At 44.5% G+C, this 27511-nt stretch overlaps 1 protein-coding gene across 1 annotated transcript in view; it reads right to left on the bottom strand.

The window, feature by feature from the left end:
• The window catches only part of LOC139229143 (CUGBP Elav-like family member 4), a 557794-nt gene extending 530722 nt beyond the window's left edge, over window positions 1–27072 (bottom strand). The window contains exon 1 of the mRNA XM_070860805.1: window positions 26805–27072. Coding sequence (XP_070716906.1) covers window positions 26805–27072 — 268 coding nt within the window. The remainder of the gene's footprint in view (window positions 1–26804) is intronic.
• Window positions 27073–27511: the final 439 nt, after the last annotated feature.

The raw sequence follows: 27511 nt of genomic DNA, 5'->3' as shown, positions 1-27511 counted from the left end.
GGCCTATTCCTGTTCCTAATTATTATGTTCTTATGTCAGGGGCTTCCTTACATTTTGGTGAAGATAGGTGTGGTGATAGCGGTCATAAATTGTGATCATTGTGTTCTTGTTATAAAAGAAGCAAAATATGTTAGAAATACACAGCACAGCTTGAGCAGCAGCTGAAAGAGAAAAGTTTAAAGTTGCAGGTGAGACATTGATGAGATGTGGTCAGGCCAGAGGTGCTCCTTTGAAGGACCGACCGGAACAATGGGCAAGGGAGAAGTATAGGTTGAGGGTATAGTCTAGACATTTTTTGGGAGGAGGAAAACCTTTTGGGGGCCGCTCCAGAGATGCACTCTAAACCTAGCTGACATGAGGTTAATTTAAAGAAAGACTTGCATTTATATAGCACCAATACATATCCCTCAATCAACATAACAAAAACAGATTATCTGGTCATTATCATGTTGCTGTTTTTGGGAGCTTGCTGTGCGCAAATTGGCTGCCGGGTTTCCCACAGTACAACAGTGACTACACTCCAAAAGTACTTCATTGGCTGTAAAGCGCTTTGAGATGTCCGGTGGTGGTGAAAGGCCCTATATAAATGCAAGTCTTTCTTTTTTCCTTTTTATTATGTACCAGTCCCCAATTCCAGCGAGTTTCTTTTTCGACAGTGAAGAAGAGTGGGGGAAAAGTCTAATCGGATCCCACCCCAAATCTCAGCACGGCACCTGGAATTGGGGGCTTAAAGGTGATCATTACTTTCGACTCGGGCAACGGGAAATTCCTTGAGGATTCTCCCACTCCGCCGCTGTAACTTTGGCGGAAGTTCAGCAGAGTAAGAGAAAACCCCCCACCCACCCCTCCTCCACACTCCCAAGGAATTCCCTGCCAGTGGCCTTTATATGTTGTTGTCCCTTCCTCTTTGTCCTGGTCGGGCCCATAAGCAGCCTCCTGCAGCACGCCCAGTCCCAATGAAAGGCACATCCCGAAGCAGTCGCCTGTCTTTTGTCTCTCAGATACTGACTGACCTTGGGGGTTGGGGTAAGGGTGGGGGAGGGGGAGACTGCCTCTGTTTATAAAAACACATTTACATTTTCACTACACACACCGGAGGTCTTCCCTTCCCCCATGCTCTGTGTTATCAGCCTTTTCTGTTTTTGTTTCAGATTGCCTCTACTCAAGCTTCCATATCTTTGATGTTTATTGCTTTGAAATCAGATCTCCAAGATTGACTTGAACCTTTTTTGACGAAAGCTTATTATTTTAATGAGTACTTCAGAGATAAAAATTAATTGTGGAGTCTTGTGTCTTTATCCACTTGCCTATCAACCAAATGCTTTCAAGATACAGAAACTCAAACTGATAATTCATCTGTATTGTTTGCTTTATTAAAAAAAGGACTTCTTAAAGTGGCACTGACATCTATAAAAAAATTTCACGGGGACAAATCAGGGGTTACCACACGTGGTGATAGTCGTTACCGCCGCGATCCAATTCCGGCGTCATGAGCATCCCTCATTTTCATCGCTCCACCATTTGGCGGCTGTGCCATCAGCAGCCTAGGCCTTAAATTCTGGAATTCCCTCCCTAAACCTCTGTCTCTTTCTCTACCTCTCTCTCCCTCTCGCTCTCTCTTCCTTTTAAGTCGCTCCTTAAAACCTTCTAAGGATAAGGGGTAAGCCATTTAGGACCGAGATGAGGAGAAACTTCTTCACCTAGAGAGTGGTGAACCTGTGAAATTCTCTACCATAGAAAGTTGATGAGGCCAATTCACTAAATATATTCAAAAGGGAGTTAGATGTAGTCCTTACTACTAGGGGGATCAAGGGGTATGGCGAGAAAGCAGGAATGGGGTACTGAAGTTGCATGTTCAGCCATGAACTCATTGAATGGCGGTGCAGGCTCAAAGGGCCGAATGGCCTACTCCTGCACCTATTTTCTATGTTTCTATGTTTCTAACCTACCTCTTTGTCCAAGCTTTTGGTCACCTGTCTCAATATCTCCTTATGTGGCTCGGTGTCAAATTTTGTCTGATGACGCACCTTGGGACATTTTACTAAAATAACAAGAACTTTTATTTATATATCGCCTTTAATGTCCCAAGATGCTTCACAGAAGTATTCTGAGATAAAAATTTGACGCCAAGCCGCATAAATGGAAATTAGCGCAGGTGACCAAAAGCTTGGCCAATGAGGTATGTTTTAAGGAGTGTCTTGAAGGAGGAAAGAGAGGTAGAGAGGCGGAGAGGTTTAGGCCGGGAGTTCCAGAGCTTGGGGCACAGGCAACAGAAGGCACGGCCACCGATGGTTGAGCGATTATAATCAGGGATGCTCAGGAGGGCAGAATTGGAGGAGCGCAGACATCTCGGGGTGAGGGGGGAGGGGTTGTGGGCTGAAGGAGATTACAGAGATAGGGAGGGGCGAGGCCATGGTAGTATTTGAAAATAAGGATGAGAATTTTGAAATCGAGGCGTTGCTTAACCGCAAGCCCATGTAGGTCAGCGAGCACAGGGGGTGATGGGTGAGCGCGACCTGGTGCGAGTTCAGACAGGGGCAGCTGAGTTTTGGATCGCCTCTAGTTTATGTAGGGTAGAACGTGGGAGGCCAGCCAGGAGTGCAGCCAGGACTATGTTACAAGCGTTATATAAATGCTAGTTGTTGTTGAGCAACACTTTCAGTTTTCATGATATTTTTGAACATTGTGAAAACACATGACCTTGATCAGCTGCATGCACAGTATGGCCTGTGGGCCACTCGGAGCCTGATTCCTCCCACAGCTACAGCCGTTGACAGACTTGGCTACGCTGTGTGCCTCAGGTCCTCCTTTCACATCCGGTGAAATGACTCAAGTCGGCACCCTCCAGTGTCTGCTGACCCCCAAGCATTAATACATAACATCCGGCCTGGCTATGGCTTGTTGACCGAACTGGGGTTCTCTGCTGTTTCCTCTTCTTTTTCCTGCTCTTCGGCAAAAGGGAAGAGAACGCTAATCGGAGATAGGGGATATCCCAGCATCTGTACAGCAAGTGAAAGGGTCCTCATTACAACAGTGACTACACTCCAAAAATTACTTAATTGGCTGCAAAGAACTTCGAGATGTCCAGTGGTCGTGAAAGGCGCTATATAAATCCAAGTCTTTCTTGTATTAAAACCGAAGTATTTAATGGAACTATTGGTCATAGTTGTTCCTCTTCCTGTGGGAACTGCTTGGCTTCAAGCTGACAGGATTGAAATGAGGAGTGCAGAGAATGGCAGGTGCAGACCTGTGTCCCCTCGCTCTGTACTGCAGCAATCCTGAGAGTCACCTTCAAGAAAGACAGTAGATTGTGGCTCTTGACAAAAGTTAGTGACACCGAGATGGATTGCATCTTTAAACTGTTCAATATCTTCCCATTTTATGAATATTACAGAGGGTGGGATGTTGCAGGGCGATATCACTTTCCATCTTTAACACCTGTGCTTCTCTCCAGTCCCGGCTGATGGCTACAACAATTCTAAGTGAAATGCGTCTGCGGCAGTCTCAACATAATGAAGCTTCGACAGAAGAAAACGTCATTCAGTGCATCCAGCTCCCTCCGACATCGAGGTCTGGATGTGTTTTCCTACCTCCAAACACCTACTCTTCTACTCTTTGTTAAACCTTTGAATTCACCAACAGAGAGCCACAATGTGGTCATTATCACATTGCTGTTTGTGGGAGCTTGCTGTGCACAATTTGGCTGCCGCATTTCCGAGACAACACATCAAAAAAGTACTTCATGGGCTGTAAAGCGCTTTGGGACATTTGGTGGTGGTGAAAGGCGCTATATAAATGCAAGTCCTTTCTTTCTTTCTCGTTCCTTGTGAACACAAGTCCACAGCAAAAAGTGGCTCAAAATCTGTCTCTGGTTTTAAGAAAAGGTGGCATAGAGTGAAAGAGTAATGAAATAATGATGAATTTATATAGAACACTGACTGGGCCACAGTTAGAACATTGTATGCAGTTTTTGGCAGCCATTATACAAATACATTATAGCCATAGAGATAATATAGGGTAGACACGATGATAACAGAGATGGGAAACCATACTTATGAGGAGAAACTTGATATACTGGAACAATTTCTTCTGAAGCAGAGAAGACTAAGAGCAGATTTAAGAGACATTTTTAAAATTATGAGGATTTTAATAGAGTACAGGGAAAGACATTTCCTCTGGCTGGGAAATGAGTGATGAAGGGTCATCAATTTAAAACTATTACTATAAGAGTGAAGAGAGATATTAGGAGAAACTTCTTTACACAGAAGATTGTTACAGCGTTGAATGCTTTGCCAAAGGGAGTGGTTAAGCATGGTTCAAGGAAAAATTGGATAAATATTTCAACCAGTGAAAGGTACAGGGCTATGGGGATAGAGCAGGATAGGTGGATTTGTTTTGGACTGTGCGACCAAAGAGTTATTGCAAACATGAGCAGCCAAATAGCCTTCCTCTGTGCGGTAAACTCCAGTGGTTCTGTATGAGCAGACTTGTTAGAGCCATTTCTGCCACTGCCCATCTCCCACTGTACTTGTCTAGGGAGCTCATCGACCGGGTGCTCTTTTCACTTCACATTCAGGTGCCCGTCACACTGGTCTCCCTGCTGAGTAAAGCAGGGACCTAATCGCTATCATCAGAGCAAATGTGATAAATTGGATCCTTTAACCCAATGGCGCATTTGTAGACTCAAGTATTCATGGATCTACCACGTTATCACTTCTCCGACGAGATTCAACACCGCCTCCAGTGCCACATGGCAGGTCACATAGTTCGCATGCCAGACACGAGACTCCCAAAGCAAGCGCTCTACTCGTAACTCCTTCACGGCAAATGAACCCCAGGTGGGCAGAGGAAACATTTCAAGGACACTCTCAAAGCCTCCCTGATAAAGTACATCCCCACTGACACCTGGGAGTCCCTGGCTAAAGACCTCCCTAAGTGGAGGAAGTGCATCCGGGAGGGCGCTGAGCACCTCGAGTCTCGTCGCCGAGAGCATGCAGAGACCAAGCGCAGGCAGCGGAAAGAGCGTGCGGCAAACCAGTCCCACCCATCCCTTCCCTCAACGACTATCTGTCCCACCTGTGACAGGGACTGTGATTCTCGTATTGGACCCAGCAGGCCTAGTGCGCACACATATCGCAATGTGGGCTGGCCCCTGGGCCCTTGGCTCTTCTGGGCCCCGTACCCTCATTTGCCGCACCTTGCCACTTCGTAGTGTAGTATACGGAACAGACTTTATTGACACCTAGTTGAAGGATCAACTCAACCCGGATCAGAGAGTGGCTTTTCGGTTTCTCTATCTTTCGAGCCCTCTGAATTACTATTGAAAACCATGCTACATCATACACCACATTTTGACTATATCAAAGGTACATGTCGTAGATAAGGCCACATGACGTATCTATTCCCAAATCCTTTGAAGACAGTCTATTCATGCAAACAGTTGTAGTTGGTTACTCCAAAGCTACTTGCCTCAAACAAGACTTCCTGACCTAACAGTTCCCAACATTTTTGAAGAACAGGCTTTATCAACCAATATCTTTGTATACTATAGCTAATGGATACCTCTACCTCTGTTTATTATGCTAGCCACTAAAGTTACACTTTAATCACTCATGGTTGATATCATTATTGTCATATATTTCTTTGCACAAACACTTTACATATGAGAAGACAAGTTATATTTCCCTCTCACGACACTTTAAAGCTATGCTGTTTATATTGGAAAGTCTATTGCTCCGTGATACAACAACTTTTATTTATATAGCGCCTTTAATGTAATAAAACGTCTCAAGGCGCTTCATAGCAGTGTTATAAGACAATTTGATAAATTTGACACTGAGCCACATAAGAAGAAATTACTGCACATGACCAAAGGCTTGGTCAAAGAGGTAGGTTTTAAGGAGCGTCTTAAAGGAGTAAAGAGAGATAGAGAGGCGGAGAGGTTTAGGGAGGGAGTTTCAGAGCTTGGGGCCCAGGCAGCTGAAGGCACGGCCACCGATGGTTGAGCGATTATAATCAGGGATGCTCAAGAGGGCAGAATTTGAGGAGCGCAGACATCTCGGGGGGGATTGTGGGGCTGGAGGAGATTACAGAGATTGGGAGGGGCGAGGTCATGGAGGGATTTGTAAACAAGGATGAGAATTTTGAAATCGAAGCGTTGCTTAACGGGGAGCCAATGCAGTTCAGCGAGCACAGGGGTGATGGGTGAGTGGGACTTGGTGCCTAATTTTGAAGATGTTCAACTGTTAATCTTTTAACATGATGTCTAATAGTTTAGGAACATGATTAAGAAAGGACAGGATCAATCTTATCCAGGTGATGCTCCCCCGTGCTGAAGTCAAAGAGCCTGCAATACTCACGGCCCAAGAAAGAACTTGCAATTGTATAGCACTTTTCATGACCTCAGGATGTCCCTAAGGGTTTTACAGACAATGAAGTATATGAAGTGTAATCATTGTAATATAGGGAAACATAGAGGTCAATTTGTACACAGCAAGGCTTGTACAATTTATAAAAATGACCAGACAATCTGTGTTAGTGATGTTGGTTGAGAAATAAAAGTTGGCCTGAACATTGGGGAGAATTCCCTCGTTCGTCTTCAAACAGTCATGGAAACTTTTCCATCTGCCTCAGAGGGTAGATTAGGCCTCGGTTTAATATCTCATCCAAAAGATAGCATTACCAACAGTGCAGCATTCTCTCAGCATTGCACTGAAGTGTCAGCTTGGATCATGTGCTCAAGTACTAAAGTGGGACTTGAACCCACAACCTTCTGACCTATAGGCAAGAGTGCTGCTGCTACTGAGCCAAGACCAACATCCATGCCACATCTGAAGAATGGCCGTCTGCTTGAGTTGCAGGAGGGAAACTGATACCTGGGAACGTTATCTCAACGTAAGGCGCACCTTTCGGGGAGAACATTTGGAGGGAAGGGGGAAGTTGGAAATCCATGCAGTTAAAGCAGCCTCTAATAGAATAGGGTAGTGGTTATGTTACCAAAAGTAGTTACCCAGAGACTGTAGGGTTCCAATCCCACCAGGGCAAGCGCCGGAACGGCAGGCGAGCCCCAAGAGGGCAGAGAAAATGCTTCAAGGCCACCCTCAAAGCCTCCTTGAAAAAATGCAACATCCCCACCAACTCTGGGGAATCCTTGGCCCAAGATCGCTCAAAGTGGAGGAGAAGCATCCAGGAAGGCGTCGAACACCTCGAGTCTCTTCGTCCGGTGCACGTGGAAGCCAAGTACAAACAGCGGAAGGAGCATACGGCAAATCAAGCCCCCCCACCCACCCGTCCCTCCAACCACCACCTGCCCCACCTGCGACAGAGACTGTAGGTCCCGCATTGGTCTCATCAGTCTCCTTCAGAACTCATTTTAGTGTGGAAGCAAGTCATCCTCGACTCCAAGGGACTGCCTATGAAGAAGATGGCAAGTTTTAAAATTCAATAAATTTGTGGGCTGGAACCAGAATAAAAAATCCCCAGGAAAGCTGCTTGATTGTTGAGAAAAAAACAGGTTGTCCTTCAAGGAAGGGAGCTTGCTGCCCCGGTCTGGCTGATATGTGACTGCAGTCCACACCGAGGTTGACCCTTAATATCCTCTGAAGTGTCACTCAGTTCTACATCACCAGGATTGAGCAATCAATGCAGTGTTGCCCACATCTTGAAAGCAATGAGCTGTAAGATTAAAATAATAAAATACAACTATGCTCCTGAACTCATACCTTTCCTGCTAAATCCCACATCCTACATGAATTATTTTCCGGAGCCTCAGAAAAGGTTTTGTTGTGAATAGAATATCACACTAGCAGCAATGCGTTATAAAGACATGACTCACACAAGGCAGATTCCTAATTAATGCACACCCACGGTGCTCATGATCTGCAAGATTTTCTCACCCCCCCCCGGAAGAAATTCCCAGTGATCGTGCAAGGGAATCAGGAACAATAGTTTTTATTTACTATATAGGATAAATCTTGCGAGTTCCCATTGCCAATTACATCAAATTGTATGCTTTTTAATTCTGTGTCAGCTGTGGCTCAGTGGGTAGCACCCTCACCTCTGAATCAGAAGGTTGTGGGTTCAATGATATAAGCACAAAAATCTAGGTTGACACTTCCAGTGGAGTACTGCACTGTTGGAGGTGCTGTCTTTTGGATGAGATGTTAAACCGAGGCCCCTGCCTGCCCTCCCAGGTGGATGTAAAAGATCACGTGACACTACTTTGAAGAACAGCAAACGAGTTACCTCCTGGCTTGGGCTGAATGGCCTCCTTCTGTGCTGTAATTTTCTATTATTCTTATTTTACACTCACCCACAACCTCGCAGGTGGATGTAAAAGATCCCATGGCACATTTTGAAGAGCAGGGGAGTCATTCCCGGTGTCATGGCCAATATTTATCCTCAATCAACATAACAAAAAACAGATTATCTGATCGTTATTACATTGCAGTTTGTGGGAGCTTGTGTGCAAATTGGGTGCCGCACTTCCAACATTACAATCGGAATGAGTGGTGAGAATGTGGAACTCACTGCCACAGGGAGTAGTTGAAGCGAATAGTATGCATTTAAGGGGAAGCTAGAAAGCATAGGAGGGGGAAGAGGATAGAGGGTTCTGCTGATAGAGTTAGATGTGGAAAGTCAGGAGGAGGCTCAAGTGGAGCATAAATGCCGGCATGGACTGGTTGTGTCGAATGGCCTGTTTCTGTGCTGTAAATCCTTTGTAATCCTACGCAATTTTCAATACGATCGCAGCTTAGTAATCAGGAGCAGGAACCCTGCCCAACCTCTGTCCTCTCTGGCAAGGGCAGACATTGGCCGACTATACCATCTACTGCTGCCCTGGCCAAGATTAGTCAACTCAGCACGGACCAGAGCTTTAACCTGGCACCTTACAGCTTGGAACCTACTCACAGGGTCTTTGGAGAAGTCAAACTCTTAAAAAAAAATTACTTAGAACATCCCTTTATCATTCTATTTTTGCTGGTTTAGTTCAGGAGTGTAGAAGCCTCTTGTCTTCGTTGATTGCCCAGGTACATACAATGAAGTCCCATGGGCTATAGGAAGCGTAGGAATGCCAGCCAGTGAATGTGCGCAAGCTACATTCTAGTGCCTGCGGAATTGCCACCCTATACCATTTAAATCCATGCTCCGTGAATTTGCATATATCTCTAGTTGCTAATCCTGGTGTCCTGATTTGAGATTTATTCGCCAACAAGGTAACAGGATCTAAATTGGCTCAGTGGCAGGAAGCAAAGGGTAATGGTTGAGGGGAGTTTTTGTGACTGGGAGGCTGTCTCCAGTGGGGTTCCACAGGGCTCAGTACTCAGTCCCTTGCTTTTTGTAGTATATATTTATGACTTAGACTGTAGGGGCACGATACAAAAATTGGCCGTGTGGTTGACAGTGAGGAGGAAAGCTCTAAACTGCAGGAAGATATCGATGAACTAGTCAGTTGGGCAAATGGAATTCAATCTGGAAAAGTGTGAGGTAATGCATTTGGAGGCGGGGGGGGGGGGCAACAAGGCAAGGGAATACACAATAAATGGGAGGATACTGAACAGTGTGGAGGAACAGAGGAACTTTGGAGTGCAAGTCCACAGATCCTTAAAGGTAGCAGGACAGGTTGATAAGGTACAGGCAACTCTCAATTATCCGCACATGGCTCCAACGGGAAACCATTGTAACGGGATTTAAAATTTCGGCTCGGGAAGGCATCGAGTCGCTGACATCGGAGTCCTTTCGGCTCGGGAAGGCATCGGGCCGTTGCGTTCGGAGTCCTTTCGGCCCGAGAAGGCATCGGGTTTCAACTTTATGATGTCAATCGCTCTAACGGAGAAATCGTTTACCCGGCATAGCCCAATCCCCGAGGGACCCGGATAATCGAGAGTTGCCTGTAGTTAAAAAGGCATATGGCATACTTTCCTTTATTAGACGAGGCATAGAATACAAGAGCAGGAAAGTTATGCTTGAACTGTATACAACACTAGTTAGGCCACAGCTAGAGTACTGCATGCAGTTCTGGTCACCACATTACAGGAAAGATGTGATTGCACTAGAGAGGGTACAGAGGAGATTTACGAGGATGCTGCCAGGACTGGAAAACTTTAGCTATGAGGAAAGATTGGATAGGCTGGGGTTGTTTTCCTTGGAACAGAGGAGGCTGAGGGGAGATTTAATTGAGGTATATAAAATTATGAAGGGCCTAGATAGAGTGGATAGGAAGGATCTATTTCCTTAATAGAAAGGGCAATAACCAGGAGGCATGAATTTAAAGTTGTTGGTAGAAGGATTAGAGGGGAGATGAGGAAACATTTCTTCCCAAGAGGATGGTGGGGGTCTGGAACTCACTGCCTGAAAGGGTGGTAGAGGCAGAAACCCTCATCGCATTTAAAAAGTACTTCGGTGTACACTTGAGCCGTAACCTACAGGGCTACGGACCTGGTTCTGGAAGGTGGGATTAGTCTGGGTAACTCTTTTTCGACCGGCACGGACACAATGGGCCGAATGGCCTCCTTCTGCGTCATAATTTTTCTATGATTCTATGAGCACTAAGGACAGCCCATTCCAAACCTCCAGGCCCACAGATTCAAACAGGACAAATCAACTATATCAGCACAAGTAGAACTGAGTTTACTGGGCTCCATGAGTGAGATTACCAGGGCTGGAGAATCAAAGTTGCCCCACGAGCCGTAGTTTCGACTCTCCTAATTAAGCTTGAATACATTATTAAAGCAGGCATACCAAGCGCATCACTGAAGGAGTGAAGTGCAGTACAGTATCACAAGGAATGAAAACCCCAATTTTTAGTCACTGACCCTAATTTTAACTCCAGATGGATTCCCCGCTCAGGCCCGAGTTAAAATTACAGTCGGGTTTCAATTACATCATCGGACTGCAACATGCATCAAGAAAGACTTGCATTTATATAGCACCTTTCACGACCACTGGCGTCTCAAAGCGAATGAAGTACTTTTGGAGTGTGGTTACTGTTGTAATGTGGGAAACACTGCAGCCAATTTGCGCACAGCAAGCTCCCACAAACAGCAATGTGATAATGACCAGATAATCTGTTTTTATGATGTTGATTGAGGGATGAATATTGGTCAGGACACCGGGGATAACTCCCCTACTCTTCTTCAAAATGGTGCCATGGGATCTTTTACGTCCACCTGAGAGAGCAGACGGGGCCTCGGTTTAACTTTTCATCTGAAAGACAGCACCCTCTGATGGTTTCAGTCTATTTTTTTCTGTGCACAAGTCCCTGGAGTGGGACTTGAACCCACAGCCTTCCAACTCAGAGGCGAGGGTGCTACCCACTGAGCCACAGCATATGTAAAGAAGGACCCTGTTGATTCTGGGCGGGTGTCCTTGCTGCCTGCTCAGGAGAGCAGGTTAAAATTGCAGACGTTGCGATCATGGCGGCTTTCGGACAGATAAGGCCCAGGGGCGATTTTAACTGCCCGCCCGCCAGGTTTCTGCTGAACGAGTAGAGTTAAAATTGCCCCCACATCTTTGTGGCAGTTACTTCAGCCCCTCACAGAAGCAGGTTTCTCCAGCTCAGGTCTCCAACCCCTGGCCTTCACCCCCGTGACATCATCAACTCTCACTGTTCAAAACAAAAATATTCACCTACAAACTGTGGGAAAAAAAGCAGAATTCTCAGTAATTATTACATTTTTTAAAAAGGGAATCCTGATCACTGCTCAGTGACTCCTCTGTAATGTGTGGAGGTCAAGTGAGATTCACTCAAGATTTTAAACTACTAATAATACCCCGAACACGTGCTTTGTCAAGAGAGTAGGAGAAAAATTGAAGGGAAAAACCCTAGTGTATGGACTCAGAAGATAGAACATTTGACTCAAATCCCAATGGATCTCTGAGCAGGTATTTCCTGGCAGTTCTTCTGTCTTTAGTTGTGACATTTTTTCAAAATCCAAATCCACGGTGCAGCCCTGGACAACGTGGACCATTTTCCATACCTCAGGAGCCTACTATCAGCAAGGGCAGGCATCGATGACGAGGTCCAACACCACCTCCAGTGCACCAGCGCAGCCTTCGGTCGCCTGAGGAAGAGAGTATTTGAAGACCCAGGACCTCAAATCTGGCACCAAGCTCATGGTCTACAGGGCTGGAGTGATACCCACCCTCCTTTATGGCTCAGAGCCGTGGACCATATGCAGCAGACACCTCAAAGCGCTGAAGAAGTACCACCAGTGCTGCCTCCGCAAGATCCTGCAAATCCACTGAGAGGATAGATACACCAACGTCAGTGTTCTCGCTCAGGCCAACATCCCCAGCATTGAAGCACTGACCAAGCGCTCTACTCGGAGCTCCGTCGTAGCAAGCAAGCCCCAGGTGGGCAGAGGAAACATTTCAAGGACACCCTCAAAGCCTCCTTGAAAAAATGTAACATCCCTGGCCAAAGACCACCCAAAGTGGAGGAAGAGCATCTGGGAGGGCGCTAAGCACCTCGAGTCTCGTCGACAAGAGCATGCAGAAACCAAGCGCTGGCAGTGGAAGGAGCGTGTGGCAAACGAGGCTCCCCACCCACCCTGTCCTCCAACTACTGTCTGTCCCGCCTATGACAGAGACTGTAATAAACCGCATTGGACTGTTCAGCCACCCGAGAACTCACTTTTAGAGTGGAAGCAAGTCTTGATGCTGGTAAGTTTTGAAATGATTTAAAAAAGATACATCACACCAGTAGATCTTCAACAGCACCTCCCAAATCTGTGACCTCTATCACCTAGAAGGACGAGGGCAACAAGCGCATGGGAACAGCATCGCCTCCAAGTTCCCCTTCAAGTCACACACCATCCTGACTTGGAAATATATCGACCGTTCCTTCATCGTCGCTGGGTCAAAATCCTGGAACTCCCTCCCTAACAGCACTCTGGGAGCACCTTCATCACACGGGATTGCAACCGTTCAGGAAGGCGACCTTCTCAAGGGCAATTAGGGATGGGCAATAAATGCTAGCTTTGCCAGTGATGCCCACAATCCCAGGAACAAATAAGAAAAATGCAGCATCTAAGACCACATGGACCAGGAGGGTTCCAGATTGGATTGTCTGCCTGTGCTGAGTTTGCTGATCTCTGTCAGGGTTCACGTTCTTGATTGCTGTCTGCTGGAAAGCATGTGTACATACATTTGGTGAGAACAGTACGAGGCTCAGCTGCAATGACCCACAAAGATGAATAGCCTGCTGACATTTACTGTCTAAGCTTGCACATAAAAGCATAGCATTTTACAGCACACAGGGAGAATAATTGACTCATCGTGCCTGTGCCGGCTATCTGAATGAGCTCACCACTTAGTCCCATTCTGTTGCCCTTTCCCCGTACCCTTTTATTTTTTTCCTTTTTCAAGTATTGATCCATTTGCCTTTAAGAGCTACTTATAAGAAATAGGAGCAAGAGTAGCCATTTGGCCCCTCGAGCCTGCTCCGCCATTCAAAAGATCATGGCTGATTTGATCCTGGATTCAGCTCCACTTCCCTGTCTGCTCCCCATAATCCTTTACATAGAAACATAGAAAATAGGAGCAGTAGTAGGCCATTCGGCCCTTCGAGTCTGCACCTCCATTCAATATGATCATGGCTGATCCTCTATCTCAAAACCATATTCCCGCTTTTTCCCCATACCCCTTGATGCCTTTTGTTTCTAGAAATCTATCTATCTCCCTCTTAAATATATTCAGTGACTTGGCCTCCATAGCCTTCTGTGAGAGAATTCCACAGGTTCACCATCTTCTGAGTGAAAAAATATCTCCTCATCTCGGTCCTAAATTTCCTACCCCGCATCCTGAGATTGTGACCCCTTGTTCTAGACTTCCCAGCCAGGGAAAGTTGGAATGCAGATACAGCAGCCAGTCTATCCAACCCAGTCAGAATTTTATACGTTTCAATGAGATCCCCTCTCATCCTTCTAAACTCTAGTGAATACAGGCCTAGTCAACCCAATCTCTCCTCATACGACAGTCCTGCCCTCCCAGGAATCAGTCTAGTGAACCTTCACTGCACTCCCTCTATGGCAAGTATATCCTTTCTTAGTAAGGAGACCAAAACTGCATACAATATTCCAGGTGCGGCCTCACCAAGGCCCTGTATAACTGTAGTAAGACATCCTTGTTCCTGTTGCAATGAAGGCCAACAATCCTCTTGCAATGAAGGCCAACATACCATTTGCCTTCCTAACTGCTTGCTGCACCTACATTTTGCTTTCAATGACAGGTGTACAAGGTCACCCAGGTCCCTTTGTATATCAACATTTCCCAAGCCATCACCATTTAAATAATACTTTGTCCTTATGTTTTTCCTACCAAAGGATAACTTCACATTTATCCATGTTATACTGCATCTGCCATGTGTTTGCCCACTCACTCAAACTATGTAAATCGCCTTGCAGCGTCGTTGCATCCTCCTCACAACTCACAATCCCACCTAGTTTTGTGTCATCAGCAAACTTGGAAATATTACATTTGGTTCCCTCATCCAAATCATTTATATATTTGTGAATAGCTGGGGCCCAAGCACTGAAAGTTGGAATGCAGGTACAGCAGGCGGTGAAGAAGACAAATGGTATGTTGGCCTACATAGCTAGGGGTTTTGAGTATAGGAGCAGGGAGGTCTTACTGCAGTTGTCCAGGGCATTGGTGAGGCCTCACCTGGAATATTGTGTTCAGTTTTGGTCTCCTATTCTGAGGAAGGACATTCTTGCTATTGAGGGAGTGCAGCGAAGGTTCATCAGACTGATTCCAAGGATGGCTGGACTGACATATGAGGGCAGACTGGGCCTTTATTCACTGGAGTTTAGAAGGATGAGAGGGGGTCTCATAAAAACATAAAATTCTGACGGGACTGGACAGGTTAGATGCAGGAAGAATGTTCCCGATGTTGGGGAAGTCCAGAAGCAGGGGTCACAGGATAAGGGGTAAGCCATTTAGGACTGAGATGAGGAGAAACTTCTTCACTCAGAGAGTTGTTGACCTGTGGAATTCTCTACCGCAGAGAGTTGTTGATGCCAGTTCATTGGATATATTCAAGAGGGCGTTAGATATGGTCCTTACAGCTAAAGGGATCAAGGGGTATGGAGAGAAAGCAGGAAAGGGGTACTGAGGTGAATGATCAGCCATGATCTTATTGAATGGTGGTGCAGGCTCGAAGGGCCGAATGGCCTACTCCTGCACCTATTTTCTATGTTTCTATGTTTCTATGATCCGTGTGGTACCCCACTGGTCACTGCTCGCCTCCCCGAAAAAGACCCGATTATTCCTACTCTCTGTTTCCTGTCAGTTAACCAATTTTCAATCCATGCCAATACATTACCCCCAATCCCATGTGCTTTAATTTTGCACACTAACCTCTTATGTGGGACTTTATCAAAGGCCTTCTGAAAATCAAAATACATCCACTGGTTCTCCCTTATCTATTCTATCAGTTACATCCTCAAAAAAACTCCAGTAGCTTTGTCAAACATGATTTTCTTTTCATTTACTCCTTTATGGCTCAAAAATCTGTCTATCTTCGCCTTAAATATATTCAATGACCCAGCCTCCACAGCTCTCTGGGGCAGAGAATTAAATAGATTTACAACCCTCAGAGAGAAGAAATTCCTCCTCTTCTCAATTTTAAATGGGCGGCCCCTTATTCTGAGACTATGCCCCCTAGTTTTAGTTTCCCCTATGAGTGGAAATATCCTCTCTGCATCTAACTTGTTGAGCCCTCTCATTATCTTATATGTTTCAATAATATCACCTCTTATTCTTCTGAACTCCAATGAGTACTGGCCCAACCTACTCAACATATCTTCATAAGTCAACCCCCTCATCTCTAGAATCAACCTCGTGAACCTTCTCTGAACAGCCTCCAATGCAAGTATACCCTTCCTTAAATACGGAGACCAAAACTGTATGCAGTACTCTAGGTGTGGTCTCACCAAGAGCCTGTACAGTTGTAGCAGGACTACTCCGCTTTTATACTCCATCCCCCTTGCAATAAAGGCCAACATTTCATTTCCCTTCCTGATTACTTGCTGTACCTGCATACTAACTTTTTGTGTTTCATGCACAAGGATCTCCAGGTCCCTCTGTACTGCAGCACTTTGCAATGTTTCTCCGTTTAAATTATAATTTGCCTCTCTATTTTTTCTGACAAAGTGGATAACCTCACATTTTCCCACATTATATTCCATCTGCCAATTTTTTGCCTGCTCCCTTAGCTTGTCTATATCCCTTTGCAGATTTAGTGTATCCTCCTCACTATTTGCTTTCCCACCCATCTTTGTATCATCAGCAAACTTGGCTACATTACATTTGGTCCCTTCATCCAAGTCATTAATATAGATTGTAATTTTTTTGAGGATGTAACTAGCAGAGTGGACAAGGGAGAAACAGTGGATGTGGTGTATTTGGACTTTCAAAAGTCTTTTGACAAGGTCCCGCACAAGAGATTGGTGTGCAAAGTCAAAGCACATGGTATTGGGGGTAATGTACTGATGTGGATAGAGAACTGGTTGACAGACAGGAAGCAGAGAGTCAGGATAAACGGGTCCTTTTAAGAATGGCAGGCAGTGACTAGTGGAGTGCTGCAGGGCTCAGCGCTGGGACCCCAGCTCTTTACAATATATATTAACGATTTGGAAGAAGGAATTTAATGTAATATCTCCAAGTTTGCAGATGACACGAAACTGGGTGGTGGTGTGAGCTGTGAGGGGGTCGCTAAGAGACTGCAGGGTGACTTGGACAGGTTAGGTGAGTGGGAAAATGCTTGGCAGATGCAGTATAATGTGGATAAATGTGAGGTTATCCATTTTGGGGGCAAAAACACAAAGGCAGAATATTATCTGAATGGCGGCAGGTTAGGAAAAGGGGAGATGCAACGAGACCTGGGTGTCATGGTTCATCAGTCATTGAAGGTGGGCATGCAGGTACAACAGGCGGTGAAGAAGGCAAATGGTATGTTGGCCTTCATAGCTAGCGGATTTGAGTATAGGAGCAGGAAGGTCTTACTGCAGTTGTACAGGGCCTTAGTGAGACCTCACCTGGAATATTGTGTGCATTTTTTGTCTCCTAATCTGAGGAAGGACATTCTTGCTATTGAGGGAGTGCAGCGAAGGTTCACCAGACTAATTCCAGGGTTGGCTGGACTGTCATATGAGGAGAGACTGGATCAACTGGGCCTTTATTCACTGGCGTTTAGAAGAATGAGAGGGGATCTCATAGAAACGTATAAAATTCTGACGGGACTGGACAGGTTAGATGTGGGAAGAATGTTCCCAATGTTGGGGAAGTCCAGAACCAGGGGACATAGTCTTAAGATAAGGGGTAGGCCATTGAGGACTGAGATGAGGAGAAATTTCTTCACTCAGGGAGTTGTTAACCTGTGGAATTCCCTGCCGCAGGGAGTTGTTGATGCCAGTTCATTGGATATATTCAAGAGGGAGTTAGATATGGCCCTTACGGCTAAGGGGATCAAAGGGTATGGAGAGAAATCAGGAAAGGGGTATTGAGGGAATGATCAGCCATGATCTTATTGAATGGTGGTGCAGACTCGAAGGGCCGAATGGCCTACTCCTGCACCTATTTTCTATGTTTCTATGTTTCTAAATAGTTGAGGAAATACCGATCCCTGCGGCACCCCACTGGTCACTGTTTGCCAATGAGAAAATGACCCCTTTATCCCCACTCTCTGTTTTATGTTAGTTAGCCAATCCTCTATCCATGCTAATATATTATCCCCAAACCCATGAACTTTTATCTTGTGCAGTAACTTTTTATGTGGCAGCTTATCGAAAGCATTCTGGAAATCCAAATGCACCACATCTACTGGTTCCCCCTTATCCACCCTGCTCATTACATCCTCAAAGAACTCCAGCAAATTTGTCAAACATGATTTCCCTTTCATAAAACCATGCTGACTCTGCTTGATTGAATTATGCTTTTCCAAATGTCCTGCTACTGCTTCCTTAATAATGGACTCCAGCATTTTCCCAACGACAGATGTTAGGCTAACTGGTCTATAGTTTCCTGCTTTCTGTCTGCCTCCTTTATTAAATAGGATATGGGCCCTAATGGATTCCGCTTCCACCACTGTTGGGCATTCCTTGTCCTCAAAACCCACTGTGTAAAAAAAAAATTCTGAATCTCTTCTTTGGATGATGTTCTTAAATTTATGCCCTCTAGGTACCAACGCACTGAGCAGTGGGATCAATTTTCCCTATTAACAATATCAACTATGAACACATGTAGAATGAAAGAAAGACTTGCATTTATATAGCGCCTTTCACAACCACCGGACATCTCAAAGTAGTTTACAGCCAATGAAGTACTTTTGGAATGTAGTCACTGTTGTTTTGAATGGCCCTCTTAGGTGAGCCCCCATGAAACTGTACCCTGTTTTTTCTTCAGGAGAAAACTGGTGGGGGGTTGGGGGGGGGGGGGGGAGTGGTATAATGTTACACAAAACACAGAAGAGACTGAGCGAAGCATGCAGCGGAAGCACATTCCTATGTAATCAATAAACGGAAAGGCTGGGCAAGGCTAGCTGAATTGAGTGAATTGGCCAGGAACAATAAGAAAACATAAAACAGCAATCCTTCAGCAATAGTCAGCCGCCAGGCATCCCAAAGCGTTTGCAGCCAATGAAGTACTTTTTGAAGTGTATTCACAGTTGTAATGTAGAAAATCCATTAGCCAATTTGCACACAGCAAGCTCGCACAAACAGCAACATGATAATGACCATATAATCTGTTTCAGTGATGTTGGTTAAGAGATGAATATTGGCCAAGGACACCGGGGATAACTCCCCTGCTCTTCTTCGAAATAGTGGGATCTTTTACGTCCACCTGAGAGAGCAGACGGGGCGTCGGTTTACCGTCTCACGCGAGAGATGGCACCTCCGACAGTGCAGCACTCCCTCAGTACTACACTGGGAGCGTCAACCTAGAATTTTGTGTTCAAGTCCCTAGAGTGGGACTTGAGCCCACAACCCTCTGACCCAGAGGTGAGAGTTCAACCCACTGAGCCACAGCCACAGTTGGCAATCCTTCAGCATGGACACAAGAACTCCCCTGTTGCTTAACTTAACAACTGTGCTGCACAGACCGGGAGGGTGGACAGATTTGATCGCTGGTCAGTGCTGAGTTAGTAGAATCTCAAGCAGTTGGCATGCTACAATTGGCTCATATTCCTAGGGCGAGAGAGGAAAGCAAAAAGAGAAGGGAAAAAAAACATCTAGTGTTCCTGCTCTCAATTATTATCCAGTAACTTCTGCTGAAAAAATATGCTTGTGTGGATATCGGGTGAGGAGGCAGGGGTCGGGTTTGGCCGTGATGCCTCCCTCCCACATTCCAATAGCCTGCTGGCAGTTACACCCAATAGGTGCAGGCGTGAACAATGGTCAACCAGATGAGGCACTAGAAGCCACCTGTGGAACCATTGCCCAGTGCTTCCAGGTGAAGGGAAGTGAGAATATTTGGGTGGGGAGCGGTGAATTAAATAAATATCATCAGATTTTTTCTCATCAATTAAATTTAATGAAGCACTACCTTCATGGAAAATAACCAGTCTTTATCTTCGATAAAAAATAGCAAAATTATATAATTCAAGCTGAAATACACTAGCACACCAAACAATTATCATCACACCAACCCTACATTGCAACAGTGACTACACTTCAAAAGCAAATTGGCTGTGAAGCGTTTTGGGATGTCCTGAGGTCATTGTTGTATATGCTGACTATGGATGTACTCTATGTGTAGTCACTGTGAGATTGTATAAGATGGAGACTTGTTTACCTGATGCACGATCACTAAGGTTCACAACGTGTACATACATGCTAGCACCACTAGAGGGTGCAACTGGTGGAGACCGGGGGTTTCCTGCCCTGGTGGCAGGGCCCTGTATAAAAGGCTGCAGAGCACTCTGGAGTTTGGAATAAAGGACCAAGGTCACTACAGTTCAAGTACATTGCCTTGTGGAGTCATTCATAAGTACATTATAGACATAACAGTCATGAAAGGCGTGATAGAAATACAAGTCTTTCTTTCTTAGCTCTTTACCAACAATTACAAGTTTTCCAAGCACTTTTCACAAAGACAGTACTGATTCTGATGACGATTGTTGATCCTGTGAGCCACATACACTTTAAGGGACATTTTCCGACTTTTCAGGTAGTCTGGCAGGTCGGAAATTCGGGTGATTTGCCAACCAGCTGTTCCAGTGTTCAGAGGAATGTTGAAGAGCCCACATCGCTACTCAAAGACAAGCAGGGAGTTCTCCCAGTGTCCCGGCCAACATCCCTTCCTCAACCCACGGCATCTAAAGCTAGTTATTCATCTCATCGCTCGTAGTGGAATTTTGCTGTGCACAAAGTGTTTGTCTACGTCACAAGATCAACTATACTTCAAAATAATCCATTTTATGTGAAACAAATTGGGATGCAAGTCTTTATATTATGACATGGAGCGATTTTATCCCATTGCTGTTTCCAAATTCAATTATATTGTTTTACAGATACTAGGGGGAGTAATTTTAATATGAATCGCGGGATGGGAAACCCACAGGATCCAATATTACTCTCCGTTGACTTCAATGAAGGGTACCAGGCGGGGTGTAAAATCAGCATTGCATCTGATCCTGTTAGGTTCCCGACGGGTGGGTAAGATTAAAATTGCTCCCCAAGTTTTTCCATCACGTCAGCATTGTAATGTATTTGCTTCATGGGTTCTTTGCTAAGGAATTCATAGCAACACATTGCTATTAAGAACTAGTTGGTTTATTATCAAAGGTTTAACAATCATGCTACACATTACCAGTTCATCCACCAGGCTCACATCTGCATGCCTCATTGTGGATGGCCTGGACCCAACTGGCTGGGGTTTTATTGAGTCTTGTGAACATCACGTGACTGGTTAAGCCACTCCCAATGCAACAGCTCTACAAATCTGTGAGTATGCTCACAGGTGCAAACATTACAAGCGTTATATATACTGGGGTATTTTTGATGAATTAGAGCTCTTGGCAGGGAACTTTGGGAGCACATATTGTGAATTTGGGAGTGGAGGCCCCACACGTTAATAAACAAAGGGTTGTGCACAGCTCGCTGACCTCTACACTTAAATTTCTGATAAATGCTGCCGTCATTACAAACAATGTGCCGGGAACGTCAATTTGTAAGATCTGCCCTTACTGGCATTTCAGAGTCATGCCTGCACTTTGATCCCATGTGATCACAAGGAAGAAAGAACTTGCATTTAGATAGCCTTATGTCAAGTACTTTTTCAACTGTAAGCATTTGCAATGTCGAAAACACAGCAAAAGCCCACAAACAGCAATGATATAATGATTGGATAATGTTTTAATGATGTGGGATAAATTGTCATGTATGTAGACCATGCATACTAACTGTATAGTCACATAAGGTGTGCCACCAGAGGGCACTGCGGTGGGAGACCTGAGGGTCACCTGCATAGGTGTGCAGGGCCCAGTATAAAAGGCTGCCCACCATGCTTGTGCCTCACTCTGGAGTTACAGTAAATGGGATTAAGGTCACAACAGCTCAAGTACAATACCAGGCCTCGTGGAGTCATTTATAAGAGTATTAAATTCAGATCATAAATATTGGCACAGGACACCCATGGAGAACTCCCCTGCTTGTCTTCGAAATAGTGTCATGGGATCTTTCACATCCACCTGAGAGGGCAGACGGGGCCTCGGTTTAACGTCTCATCTGAAAGGCGGCACCTCTGAATGTACAGCGCTCGCTCAGTGCTGCACTGAAGTGTCAGCCTAGATATTGTGCTCAAGTCTCTGGACTTGAACCCACATGAATGGCCTCCTTCTGCGTCATAATTTTCTATGATTCTATGACCCTCTGATTCAGAGGTGAGAGTGCTGCTACTGAGCCATGGCTGACTCTCACACTCTTGACTCAGAGGAGGGAATGCTGCCACTGAATCACGGCTGAATCCTACACTGAGATTCTTCTCTCGTTTTTATTTACCGAGTCTTGTTTTCAGGAGCAACAGTCATTCATTTTGCCTTTAAAATGTGATCTAGCTTGATGTATTTCACTCTTAAAAAAACAGACACTGCTCCATGTCTAACTGAGTTTGCAATCTGTATCAGTCTTTCCGATTGTCAGCATTACTCCCAGCATTTCTCTGATGCTGGCAGTTCAGTTCAGAGTGTAGGTAAGCCCTAAGCCTACCATCATTAGTTAGCTTCTGTGACATGTTCCCTTGCGCATGCTGCCAGTGTCAAACAATGGGAGCAGCGACATCCGAACGGCACACTTGCAGGTCCCTAAAGCCTGGCTCTGCTAGACTGCACCTAAGCTCTCTAGATTTAGGTAAGTGAGATGTGTCCCTATAGGGAGAGAGTGCGCACTCTATATCAGATAAACAGATCTCTACAGGTGTAGATTTTGCAGCAGTTTTGTTTGGAGACCCTTCAACAGGATGATGGATTTCCCCATGTGCTAGGTGTCTGATTAATCAAAAAACACACACAAGTAGACAACAGCAAGCACTTGGGCTCCAAAGCTTTGCTTTAGAAACAGGTACAACAAAAGCCTTTAGGACCAACAATCATTTTTTGATTTCAGCCCCAGCTGCCCCAGTCAAGAAAGAAAGGAAGACTTGGATTTATATAGCGCCTTTCACGACCACCAGACGTCTCAAAGCGCTTTACTGCCAATGAAGTACTGTTGTGATAGAGGAAACACGGCAGCCAATTTGCGCACAAGCAAGCTCCCACAAACAGCAATGTGATAATGACCCCGATAATCTGTTTTTGTTATGTTGATTGAGGGATAAATATTGGCCAGGACACCAGGGATAACTCCCCTGCTCTTCTTCGAAATAGTGCCATGAGATCTTTTACTTCCACTTGAGAGAGCAGACGGGACCTCGGTTTAACATCTCATCAGAAAGACAGCACCTCCGACAGTGCAGTACTCCCTCAGCACTGCGCTGGAGTGTCAGCCTAGATTTTTTCTTTTGTGCTCTAGTCCCTGGAGTGGAGTGCTACCCACTGAGTCATAGCTGACACTATGGGTGTCCAAGTGTCCATCATTCCAGTATGCTAACTATCTCAAACATACAGTGATTATATAAATAATAATCCAGATTCAGAAAGTGGAGACTCTGAAAATGGTGCCAAATTTAAGAGACATTCATTCTCCAAACCAATCAGAAACACGGGATCGGAGGTGGGCAATCAATACAGAATCTCACTCTGTGGATTTTAGTCCATCAAAGGATTGGCAACAAGAAATCTGATCAATGCAATCTGTAAGGCTGATCCTGCTCTTAAATCCAATAAAATAGGTTAAAGACTCCAAAACATGCATTTAATATTAAAGAATAACTGAAGTAAGTTCTCCTTACTGATAGTTACACAAATTGATAATCAAACACAATTTAATAAATGACATTCATGCTTTATTTAATCAATAATGTGTGTATATATATCGAATAGATTTGCCATGCTGGAAATTATGTTGGCCTCTCAATCACAGGAAGGGTATTAAGGGGGTGAAATTAGTCTTCGCCAAGAGCGCAAAATGGCCGATAGCAAAATCGGTAGACCGTTTTATACCACGCCCAATCGTCCATTCCATTGACTTCACTTGAAAACAAAATCAAGCACGGTGTAAAACGGACTGCCAATTCATTATTATTCATTTCACACTATCTTCAAAGACCTATTTCAACCCCTGTGTTTCCTGAGAGGGTATGTGTGGCCAACCAAGATGATTCTAGTCATCAGGAGCTATGAGAAAAGGTGAAGGAAGTTGAGATTTGGAAAAATGAAGAGAACTGGAGGTAACCTAATGGAGTCTTCAAGATTACGAAGAGGATTGACCCAGATAAATTGTTTACAGTGCAGGAGGGTACAGGGAGAGGGTGGGCAGGTTAAAAAATAAGAGGAAGTTAGGTGTGTGAAGAGTGGCAGACAGATTCTGTTCACCCAAAGGGTAACAAAAATGAGGAACAGATTACAACAGCATTGAAGAAGAATATCCATTTTTGCTGTAGAACGGATTGAAGGATATAGCAAGAAGACACGTAGGTGGGATGTGTCCATCAATAGGGAATCAAACGCCTATTCCTGTTCCTGACATGGAATGCAAAAACAATCAGAGATTTTGTAAAATCACTGACACGTACAATTCGCTGGTTGTTCACTATTGCAGTTACATTTTAAATCTTTAAATTAAAAGATACGGAAAGGAAAAAAAAACACTGAAGTAATTAAGGAAGTTAACAAAGAGCTGCAGGTTGGAGTAAGGGACACGAATTTAAATTGAATGCCCTCCGTGCACTAATCGGTTTATTATAAAGCAGAGGGAGCCCATCATTGCATTGCTATTGTTGCTGCTCTGATCTAATTCTGCATTTTTGAGAAAGCGAGGTAAAGGGCCAAGCCTGATAGCACAGGACATCAGCAAGGTTGAAAAGAAAAGGAAAGAAGCCGAGATAAATCAGGAAGCAGAGATGAGGTGATGCCGATCTTGTGTTTTTAAAAGCAGTTAACTCCTGCACGTCAACCGCATTCTCAACATTGTACTTGTTGCCATTGAAACTTTTCTAAAGAGAAAAAAAACATATACAATAGGGCAGCGACGGTTAGCTAAATCTTAAACACAGGACACACACCCCACTGTGAGCAGATGCAGAAATGGGTCCAACCGAGTACATGTGAAATAAGGAATCGCTTCAATCAGGCATACATGAAACAGGAAAACAGAGTCAACCACAGACATACAAACCATGAAAGGGGAGCCCCCCCTCCCAAAAACAAATAAGTCTTTTTTTTTAATTTTAGGATGATGAAGATAATTCAGACAGAACCTTGTCACCCAAAGGGGACGTGGGTCCACTTGTGCATTCCTGAAATGCTTAAGACATTTCAGATAAGGCAAAGAATCGCCCTGTTGCAAAACAGTGAATTGTTGGGCTCACAGATGTCTACAGCATTTTGCTTTAAAGGCAGCAGTGAAAACACAGGTTTATCTGTCTAGTGTTTGGATTATCAGATTTACCAGTCAGCCATCCCTGACCCTGGAATGGCAGTTGCCCTGAAATTGGCACACACGACTCAAAAATAATTCCTCCATATAATATACCTTTCACACCCGCATTATAGAGCCACTGGCTTCTTAACTAGAAACCATGCCACACAGAAAAAAAAATCCCACATCAAACATCTGGCAGATGCAGCTCTTAAAATGGTATGTGACATTATATAAAGCAAAATAATGAGAGAAACAGTTGGGATAGTGTTTGTGCAAGTGTTTTCATGCAGGGAGCTCATTACTACACATTGTACCATTTGGTAAACAAGGCTTTTAAGCAGTAAAGCAGAAAATTGGTTTAAAAATGACACAGCTATGCATCACACTGTAAATGTTTAACTGTAGCATATCACCCGGCAAATGTTCTGTCTCAAACAAACACAGTAACCCTCACCAGGGCTCTTCGCTCACAGTTCCTTCATTCATAGAGAAACCAGTCCAAATGCCCTGTGATCAACCACAACCTTGGATGTAAGATATATTGTTTATAACCAGCCATTAAGACAGGAACCAGCGAACACATCCTCTCTGTAACACCCCTTGCTGTAATACTCACAAACCACAATCTCACAGAACACACATCCTTTATGGCTTCTTCATTTGTAGAAATTAAATCTTATACGGCGCACCTTCTTAGCTACAGCACAAGCTCTAACATAACGTGCAATGATTCAGCCGCGCTCTGCGGGAGGGCAACTATGTATGAATAAAAATTAAGTATCTATAACCTGTCTCTTGTTATAAACAGGTTTTAAGTATATTTGGGACTCCGAAATAGGCAGGGTCTACCGGCTTAAGGGTCAGCTTTTACAGTTAAAAGTTGATATGAAAAAATCTTCCAAAGTCCCAAGCATTGGGCTTTCATTAAGAGGAGGAAAGTAGGGAACAATACAAAAAGCAGCGGTGGCTGCTACATTCATATAAAAGGGGATGATTCTCTTTGTGGTAAAGTGTTTGGCAAATCTGCAACGCCGGGAAATAAATTGCACCAAATCTTTGGTCGTTACATTGCACAAAAAAAAAGCCCTTGTCGTGGGATCACTTGAGCGGGATGTCACGGTGAAAGAGAGGAACAACGCGCGGCCGATCTCCCTCCGAAGGAAGGACTAAACTAAGCTGCGATCGTGAGCGACGCGTCCCGAACCCATGCAACTTGTAATCCTTAAAACTGTGCAATGCTAACGAAACGGTGAACCCACTAGATCTGATTTAACAGCCGGAATGCACTTAAATGATCCTCTCTGAATTTACAATAAATAGGTTAACGATTTCTTGGGTTAAAATTTACTCTTTTGGCACCTTCACAACGTTTTTCCTCTTTTAAAAAAAAAGGAAAGAGAAATTGTGATTCGGGTTCAACTTGATGAAAACCCTAAGTATTAGGTGAAATAAAATGAAGCAGATTTAACTATAAATAAATCATGACTGAATATTGTTTTTCTCCCAATCAGTGTAAAAGAAAAAACATTGAGTGACGACATTTTAAATGTAATTTTAATCAAATACATTTGTGCCTTGATTAATTCAAGTCTTTTAATTTGATCGTTATTTTCACTGAATAAGTACAGGTTGATCAATATTGCCAATTTAAAAAAACTGATAGAAATAATAACGAATTAATACTAAGGCATTAATTTATTTTAAATCTATTAATATCAGACTCTATGATTTCCCATTAACTGCTATGCTGCCCTATGCTGTAGGTGGTGCTGATGCTGTTCAAACCTTTGTGCATGCCTGTGAATCGGTCCTTCAGCACAGTTAACTCATAAATCTTCCCAAATTCCTCAAAGAGGGGCTTTAGTTCGTTCTCCTCCAGGTTCCGGGGGATCTGGCCAATGAACAGCTTAATAGCGTCGTGGTCCTTCATCTGGCTGTGGCTGTGCGGAAGATCAGCTCCGTTCATGGGTTTTAGCTGGTGCTGGGGCGGCTGCTGCTTCTGCTGTTGTTGCTGTTGCTGCTGCTCTCTGTCTGCCTCTCTCAGTCTGGCCATCGCTAACCAACAGAATGAAGAACACAGGAGGCACCACTCAGCTGTAGAGAAAAAAAAAAGACTTCCTGTTTCAGCCTGTGCGCTCAGTGGTGACACCCCTTGAGGACTGGCTGTCTGGAAAAGCAGTTTATATATTCCCATTCAACTTAGCAGCAAGCAGGGTTTCCAAAGATCGCTCTCAATTAACCCTTGCAAGCAGACATTTATTTCCTATTTTTTTTTGAGCTTCTGTCGAAAACTTTTGCACAATGTGGTTGAAAGCTAGTGCAAGATATCAGCCCAGCAAGACATGCAAAAACAAATACACTGGTATTAAAAGCAGTTACCTGCGCACTGCATTCAGCAGAAGAGTGCTACCCTTTACAAAATAAAAACACTGATGCACACCATGGACCCTGACTTACAACAAAGGCTCAAGGTACAGCAGATAGCTAGGCCG

Source organism: Pristiophorus japonicus, chromosome 18 (genome assembly GCF_044704955.1).
Source record: "Pristiophorus japonicus isolate sPriJap1 chromosome 18, sPriJap1.hap1, whole genome shotgun sequence".
NCBI classification, from domain to species: Eukaryota; Metazoa; Chordata; class Chondrichthyes; family Pristiophoridae; genus Pristiophorus; species Pristiophorus japonicus.
Note: the sequence above shows the minus strand (reverse complement) of the source record. Positions and strands in the feature narration are given on the sequence as shown.